The sequence below is a fragment of the Serinus canaria genome, chromosome Z (assembly GCF_022539315.1).
Source record: "Serinus canaria isolate serCan28SL12 chromosome Z, serCan2020, whole genome shotgun sequence".
NCBI classification, from domain to species: Eukaryota; Metazoa; Chordata; class Aves; order Passeriformes; family Fringillidae; genus Serinus; species Serinus canaria.
This window is the reverse complement of record NC_066343.1, coordinates 39370837-39379429: the sequence shown is the minus strand read 5'-3', so window position 1 is coordinate 39379429 and position 8593 is coordinate 39370837. Positions and strand designations below refer to the sequence as shown.

At 42.7% G+C, this 8593-nt stretch overlaps 1 protein-coding gene across 3 annotated transcripts; it reads left to right on the top strand.

Annotated features, from left to right (window-relative positions):
• The first annotated feature begins 477 nt into the window (after window positions 1-477).
• IDNK (IDNK gluconokinase) lies at window positions 478-7891 on the top strand. 3 transcript variants are annotated; one of them, XM_050987048.1, is made up of 5 exons: window positions 478-644; window positions 1091-1121; window positions 1479-1565; window positions 4848-4891; window positions 6859-7891. In XM_050987048.1, the coding sequence occupies exons 1-5, from the start codon at window positions 556-558 to the stop codon at window positions 7217-7219; spliced, it is 612 nt and encodes a 203-aa protein (XP_050843005.1). In that variant the 5' UTR covers window positions 478-555; the 3' UTR covers window positions 7220-7891. The 3 variants fall into 3 exon arrangements, with proteins under 3 accessions (XP_050843005.1, XP_030093152.1, XP_030093153.1); XM_030237292.2 differs by lacking the exon at window positions 478-644 and adding an exon at window positions 840-948; XM_030237293.2 differs by lacking the exon at window positions 478-644 and adding an exon at window positions 850-952.
• The last annotated feature ends 702 nt before the right edge of the window (window positions 7892-8593 follow it).

The window sequence follows — 8593 nt, the reverse complement described above, 5'->3', positions numbered from 1 at the left end:
GCCTCAAAAAAAGACAATTAGAGAGGGGACCTCATCAATGCTTATCAGTATCTGAAGGGAGTGTATCAACAGGATGGACCCAGGCTCTGCTCAGCGGTGCTGAGCAATAGGACAAGAGGCATTGGGCACAGGCTGACACACAGGAAGTTCCACTAGAACATCAGGAAGAACTTTGTTACTGCGAAGGTGGCACTGAAACAGGCAGCCCAGAGAGGCTGTGGAGTCTCCCTCACTGGAGATACCTGGACAGAATCCTAATGTGCTCTGTAGGGTTCTGGCTGAGCCAGGGGGGTTGAACTAGATGACCCTATTAGTTGTCCTTCCCAGCCTCACCCACCAAGTAATTCAGTGATTTAAAAGTATGACTGAATTAATGCTTTAACAAATACTAAAATGGAGTTAGTCACAGCATGACTGATGCCTTAATTAAATTTTAAAGGCAGACCTTAATCACCAAAGGCTAATACAGAATTCAGTGGGCATCAATGCACACTTTAACATGCACTGCAGAAATTATTGTTTCTGTTAAATTCGACTGTGTTTCTGAGCCTGCAAATGACGAATACTGTGCGAGGAACCGCTGGAAGAAAAACGCCCGACGAGACTGAAAAGCCAGAGACAAAGAGAGTTCGGGAGAAGATCAGGTAACTTCAGCACAAGGAGCGGTCGGGGGAAAGAGAGAGCGGGGGACACGACACGGGTGTCTCGGGTTCCCCTAGAAGGGGAGCGGAGGGTCCCGAACAGCCGCGCGGGGCGGCGGCGGCGGGGCAGGAGGAGGCGCTGGGGCCGCCCCACGCCCAGGGCCCTCGGGCGGGCCCGCACCCGCCTCCCGCGGCAGAGGCCGAGGGCGGGCCGGGGCGGCGGCGCGGGAGGGCAAAGGGGCAGCGGCAGAGCGCGCCGGGCCGCCATGGTGCTGGTGGTGGTGATGGGCGTCAGCGGCTCAGGGAAGTAGGTACCTGGCGGGGGGCAGGCGCGGAGCGGAGCAGCGGCGGCGCTGCGGCTGTGCCGGGCGCTCGGCGCTGCCGGAGCCCTGCGGTGCGGGTCGGGGTGCGGGTCCGGATGCTAACTGGCCCTTTGTGCTTCCCCGCAGGACCACGGTCGGGTCGCGGCTGGCAGAGAAGGTAGGAGCGTGTGGGAGCCACCGCCTCGGAGGCGTGCCGGGGCGGGCAGGCACCCCCCTGCGCCGGGCCGACGGCCTTCCCCCGGGCTGCTGGTCCCCCGAGCCGGGCTTAGCTTGGGCAGTGTTGCCTGCACGGACTTCGGCTCAGTACCGTGATGCAACAGCTGCTTTAGTGTTTTTTGTTGTTTGGTTTTTGGTTTTGTTTTTGTTTTTTCTAATCATCATGCTATAAACGGTGATTCATACTGTGGTGCAAGAAGCCTGTAATTTCTTAGGTGTCGTCTTTGTAAATTCTGAAGTCCTTGTTGCTTCACCTGGCCTAGCTGAACAATCCATAATTAATTTATTTTTTTCTTAGTTGGGATGGAAATTCTACGATGCAGACGATTATCATCCTCTAGAGAATAAGAAGAAAATGAAAGAAGGGATACCACTAAATGATGAGGTACCTTGAATAAGCTCTGAAAAAACTGCTGTCCACACATTTATCTCTGTAACTTCATGCAGATCTTGTTGAAGTAAATTGTGGTCTGACTGTAAACACAGGTCTGCATTTGCTAAGGTGAGGGAGGCTTCTTGTGTAAAAAAAAATCTGCATAAAAAAGTAGTTTATGAAATGCTTGTCAGCTCGAAAGTGGTATGCTGCTGCTTCAGGATTTGTGAGAAATCTCCCCCTCTACAGTCCACACACAGAGTTGCAGTTTTGGATTTGAATCATAGAATATCCTGAGTTGGAAGGGACCCACAAGAACCACAGAATCCATTGTATGGCCCTGCACAAAACAACTCCAAAAATTTGTTACCCTTCTCTCAAATCACTTTACATAATTTATCACCACTTGTAGTTAACTTGGGAGGTCCCAGATGACTGGAGTTTGGCCAGAGTGGCCCATTTACAGGAAGGGTTGGAAGGAGGATCCAGGGAGCCCATAAGTCTGGCTTCAGTGTCAGGGAAGGTAATGGAACAGATTGAGTACATCACATGGCAGGTGCAGAACAACCACTGCATCAGGCCCAGCCAGCAGGGGTTTGGGAAAGGTAACTTTAACTCCTTCTATATCCAGGTGAACTAGTGGGTGAGGGAAAGGCTATGGATATAGTCTGCCTGGACTTTAATAAAGCCTTTGATGCCATTTCCCAAAGCATCCTCCTAGATGAACTGGCTTCTTGTGTCTAGATGAGTGCACTGTTCACTAGTTAAGAAGAGGCTGGATGGTCAGGCCCAGAGGCTGTTTGGATTGGATACAGGGATCAGCATCATGGCCAACTCTGGTTAATATCTATCAATGATATGGGGGGGTTGACTCCATTAAGTAAGTCTGCAGGTGGCACCAATTTGGATGGAAGTGTTGATCTGCTGGGAGGGCAGGATGGTGCTGTAGAGGCACCCAGACAGGCTGGATTAATGGGCTGAGCCCAATTATATAAGTTTCAACAAGGTGAACTGCCAGGTCCTGCCCTTGGGTCACAACAGCCCCAGGCAGAACTACAGGCTTGGGGTAGAGAGGCTGGAAAGCTGTCCAGCAGAAAAGGGCCTGGAAGTGCTGGTTGGCAGCAGGTGAACATAAGCCAGCACACACTTAGGTGGCCCAGAAGGCCAATAGCATCCTAGCCTCCATTAGCAACAGTGTGGCCAGCAAAACCAGGGCAGTGATTGCCCCCCTGTACCTGTACCTCAGATTGGTGAGGCCACACCTTGAGTGCTGTGTTCAGTTTTGGGCCCCTTAATTCAGGAAGGACATTAAGGTGCTGGAGTCAGTCCAGAGAAGGGCAAAGATGCTGGTGAAGACTCTGGAGTGCAAGTCCTGTGAGAAGCAGCTGAAGGAGGTAGGGTGTTTTTACCCTGGAGAAAAGGAGGCTCAGAGGAGACCTTATCAGTCTCTACAATTGGAAAGGAGGTTGGAACCTCTCGAGAAAGGAGGTTGTGGTGAGATGGGAGTCAGCTTCCTCTGCCAGGTAACAAGGAATGGGACAAAGGAAAATGATCTCAGGTTGTGCTAGGGGAGGTTCAAGTTGAGTGCCCGTCCCTCCTCTTCCTCTCTCAAGGAAGTTATAACTGCAGTGAGGTCTGTCCTCAGTCTCCTCTTCTTCAGGCGGAACAGATCAAGTGACCTCAGCCACTTCTCATACACCTTCCCCTCAAGGTCCCTCAGCATCCTCAAGGCCCTTCTTTGGATGCTCTCTAATATATTTATATTCTTCTTATATTGTGGTGCCCAAAACTGCACAGAGGACTCAAGGTGAGGCTGCCCCACTGCAAAGCAGTGCAGGACAATCCCATCCCTTGATGGACTGGCAATGCTTGAAGTACTAATAGCATAATGGTACAGCTTGAAAAAAAGGATTTTTCCATTTCCCATCAATTAGGACAGTGGTTTTACAGTTAAAGCCACTTTTCCTGTACAGAATCAGGAAGAATTAAAAAAGTTAATGTCCACTACTTCTGGAGAAATATACACTTATGACTGTAGATGAAGACTTTTAAACAAAGAATATAAACTAAACAATCCTGGTGAACACATGAAATCAATCTAAAAGCATACGGAGCTTAGAAACGAGCAAGATACAGTAAAAGAATATTTTGAAAAAGACTAAGAATCTAGCTGTAATAGAAAAATTTTGCAAAGCTCCTACCTCTTTTCTTCTTTTTTTGCAAGGCTTCCACTTTTTGGGTTTTTTTTTTTTGGTTTTTTTTGGGTTTTTTTTTTTTTTTTTTTTTTGGGTTGTTGGTTTTTTTTTTGTTTTGTTTTTGTTTTTGTTTTTTTTTTTTTTTAGGCCCTCAAATCTTTTGGGAGATGTCCTTAGCCAATTTAAACTGAAAAAAACCCTTCTAGTTTCTGGTTAAAAACTTGGATCTTTCACAAGTGGTTGGAAGCTTATATGTCGTCTGTAGCAGCATTATACACTTGAATGACTAAACCACTGGTGTAGGTTGCTCAGCAAGAGGAAAGTATCTCTTCTGAAAAATGAGAGGTGCAAAATTGTGAGGGCCTTCTTGAATGCCTAGAGGAAGTTACTGTGTAATGATAGCAACAAAAAATTGTGTTTATTTGCCCATGTTATCATTTGTTGTGCTCGCCCAGCAGTAACAGCATTGAAACATTAATGGGAGCAGTTGTTTAGTGCTCATTAGGCATGACAGAAATTTGCTGCAGCTTAAAATTTCAGATTAAGTAAGCATCTGATTGATCACTCATGTTTGCTTAAGTAATGGGCAAAAGTTTTGAGAAATTGTGATTGTGGTTAGATTTATTTGTGAGTACTACTGACATAATTATTGCAGATAACTAAATTTAGATCTGTTTCTGAAAGCTTCAACTTGGATCCAAAATGAGGATGGGATGTGTGTGTATGACACTATATCTGGGAAAAGAAGTAATGACTCTAGCTGTACATTTGAATAGTATAAGAGAAGCAAGAAGTAAGTTGACTGTCCTTCAGATGTTTACAAGGTGCATGCTGCACTTGCATACATATTACTTCCATCATATATTTGTAATATAAAAAGTACTATTCCACTAAAAGCATCTTATTCATAATATGCCTAGCACTTCTTATTAGACTTCAGGCAGTGGGAGCAAATCTATATAGGAAGAAAGAGATTCAAAACTGAACTTCCTGTATAGTTTAATGCTAATATTACCTCTAGTCAAATATCTGAGATGCTAGAAGCAATTGTTTCAAATTAATTTCTGAAGAATTTTTAACTAACTTGCTTTCTTTCTAGGACAGGATTCCTTGGCTTTGTGCACTGCATGATATACTAAGGAGGTAAGAGAATATCTAATTTTTAAATGTTTTAGCTAAAGACAGAAGTACCAGAAGTGCTTTTCCCCACTGCACTGCAAAGCAGAAATGTGACAGCGTAAAGAAATTTTGCAGGTAGTAAAGTCATTCTATTTTTACTAATCTAAACTGTCATAGTCATTGCGGATGGTGAGCTAATCTCTGAGAATTAAAATGGAAAATTGTTGCCAATGATGGTTGTTTCTACTATCTGTGTAAAAATAATTGCAAGGATCTAGTTTATTGAAAAGCCTGACTTTAGCTACTTACAAAGAATATAACCACAAAATACACCACCACCAACAGTAGGATAAAATACTGCTATTTTGAATAAGATACAGTGTCAAGTTTGCTTGACACTGTTTGTTTGCTTGAGTGTACTCTGCTAATTTGCAGATGACACCAAAATGGGAGGAGTAACTGATGCAGAGGGACCTTGAAAGGCTGTAGAAACTGATTGGTAGGAACCTTTTAAAAAGGCAAAATCCTGCCCCTGGGAAGGAACAACTTCAAACACTGGTATGGACACTGAGCTGGAAAGCAGCTGGAAAGCAGCAGAAAAGGGCCTGAGGTGGACAGCCTCAGTTGGACAAATGCCAGCAATGTGTTCTTCTGGCAAGGCAGGCCAGCAAAATCCTGAATTCTGGGCTATATTAGACCAAGTATTGCCAGCAGGTCAAAGGAGGTGATCCATCCCCTCTCCTTTTGCACGGTGAGGCCACACCTCCTGATCTGCTGTGACAGTTCTGGGCTCCTCATTATGAGAGAGGCATGGACATACTGGAGAGTATCCAGCAGTGATGAAGGGACTGGAGTATGTCCCAAACAAGGAAAAGGTTGGGAGGGTAGGGACTGTTTAGCCAGGCTTTACACTTGCTTGTGCACATTAGGTGACCATACCTCACTGAAAGTGAGATACCTCATTTCTCACTGAGAAATTTGTCTGGATTGATTTGCTGGATCCATTGTTTCATGCTAAGTGATAGCTCAATGCCACTGCCCAGCTCTGGAAACTTTACAAAATCAACCATATTTTAAAAGAGCCTAATGCCAATGTTTAATTATTAGTACTTATTAGTAGCTGAGGCTGTCACTGACTTACCTAGGTGACAATGGTAGGTATTAGAAATTTTTACTTCCCTTTGAACCAAAATCTGATAACCATAGAATGATTTTTAAATACGTGTATACCTGATTAAATTTTTTTATGAAATATATTTTCTTAGGCAGGAATTTTATTCACTCTTCATAGACACAACTAATTCTGGATTTGCTTTTTGGTGGAACAGACTCACCCAGAGTTAAATGCTTTATTTGAAGAAACCTTGTCAGCAGAAAATACATACGCAGTGCATTCACTGACCTGCAATCCCTTGTTTAAGCTGAAGTGAGTATAGATGCAATGCTACCAGTGAGTTGTAGGAAACTTAAATTAGAGTTAAATCTGAGACAGTGACAGTAGGTATTGAAAATATTGTGTATTTAAGAACAATGGTCTGTATTGCTTATCAGCCACTTACCCTTAGAGAGAATAGTATAGTAATTTTATAGATCAGAGATAGATGTTTCTATGGATATTTATTTCCTATTCTCAGCTATTTAGGAAATGAATTTGACCCTTCCTTGTGCTAGAATTGAATTTAATTTAGGAAAGAATAGTTGCTTAGAAAAGGCTATAGAAAAGGTCCCTCAGACTGAGATTTTACCAGAAGGTTGGCTAGCCTGGCCTCACTTTCAAATCACATCTTTACCTGGACTGGAAATTTGGTTTCAAAATCCTGTCAAAATTACCCAAAAAACACTGTCACAATGCCACTACTCCCATGGCTGGCCTTGTTGAGGAGCTATAGCATGTCTACTTTGTCCAGCAGAACTAACAAGTCATTTTTGTTATACCACATGTAGATATGTAAAGGTTTTTGGGGTGGTTTTTTTTTTTTTATTTTTGATAGAGAAGACACATCTAGACAAGATACAATCCTGGCCTGTTCTGCACTGAAGAAGATGTACAGGCGTGTGTTAATTGGTGGAGCATCTGCAATTGAAAGCAACCAGCCAGAGCAATCAGGAGAAAACCGAGCACTGAAGATCCTCTTTGTTCATTTGGATGGACCTAAGGACATTATTGCTGGCCGCCTGGAGAAACGAAGAGGTCATTTTATGCCACCTGAACTTCTCCAGTCTCAGTTTGATACTCTAGAGCCACCCAGTGCACCAGAAAACTTCATTACAGTCAGTCTAGAAAAATCTCTCCCAGAAATACTGCTACAGATTGAGAGTGCCATTCTTCAGGGTGAGGCTTTGCCAGAGTAATTTTCTGAATGACACATACCACATACAGAAATTCCCTGAAGGACAGCAAGGCAAAGAGACAGAATTTTAATTATTAAATTGATTATTAAATCAAACCAACTTATTCTTAAGAGCCGGTTTACTACTTATATTTTTTATCATGGCTCTGTAAAAGACATTTAAAATGTCTTTTACATCTTTTGCATATATAAGATACAAGAACTGTTAACTTTTTAAGACCTTCACTCTATGAAGTTAAAATTCTCCTTTTACTAAGAGCCTGCTTTTGAAAATCTTGGCAAATAAACACAGAATAGTTTATTTTCCTAATTTTAATATTTACTCTGTCAGACACTGAGATGGGCATATCTGCTATTACAAGATTAAATAATTTAGAGCTTTGTTAAAAATAATGTTATTTCCTAGAGGAGGCAGGAACATGCATGATGAATGTCATACATGTTACTACCCCTGTCTCACTGCTGGATTTGCATTGAGTTGTAGGTTGTGTTTGTACTCTTGCTGACCTCACCAGAGCACTGATCACTTCATGAGAATTTTTCTGATCTCTTACTGTATGTATTGGACACCAAGCTGAAAAATGTGAGAAAAAAAAAGGTTGTGGTGGCGATGCAGTATACAAAAATTTAATTGAATGGAAAGCTTTAGAAATAAAGTATAAGTGGCATCATACTGACTCTGAAGTTAGAGCTTTCATGTACAAAGTGCACATATTGAAGTCAAGTGTGAATCAACCAGTGATTTAAGGTACTGAATGCAAGGTTGATAGACATTTCTTTATTTTTGAAAACTTACTCTTTTGCAGTTGGACCTTCTCCTTCACTTCCCAGTGCTGGTGGGCACCTCAACGCATGTCAATGCAATTGCTTTAAAGCTTTTGATCACACTATTCCTAATATGTATTTTTCTCATCTTTTTTGATGAAGATGAGAAGAAAATTCCAAATACCCAATCAGTCACCTAGCTCACAGAATTTAAGCTTAAAGTCCTTCTTTACCACCAAGGTGTTTTTCAAAAAGAATTTCATGTCCAGGCAGTTACCAGTTTTAGTCTTCTACAGGGTGCTCTCACCAGAGCCAGGGTGCAAGGTGAAGACATAGAGGCAAAGTTAAATGCAAAAGACAGGGATGTCTGTATGCTTAATAACCTCAAATTTCAGAGACCCCTTCAGACCAAGTGACTTGTCAGATCTGTACAAATTTTGTAGCTATGAAAATCACAGATACAGCACCCTCTTGTGGCACCTCTGCTGTTAATGAGGTCTTCATCTTTTCCAAAACACCATTTTACTAACAGTTGACTAATGTACCCATTATAAAATACAGATTTATGCTTACTTCTTTCACACGCAATAAAGCCAAATCAGGACACTAT

Excerpts from the sequence above, each read along its gene's own strand:
- IDNK (XM_050987048.1), top strand. The coding sequence starts at position 556 with ATGACGAATACTGTGCGAGGAACCGCTGGAAGAAAAACGCCCGACGAG. Across the intron at positions 645-1,090 it reads AGAGTTCGGGAGAAGATCAG|GACCACGGTCGGGTCGCGGC; the intron begins GTAACTTCAGCA and ends GCTTCCCCGCAG. Across the intron at positions 1,566-4,847 it reads GGATACCACTAAATGATGAG|GACAGGATTCCTTGGCTTTG; the intron begins GTACCTTGAATA and ends CTTTCTTTCTAG.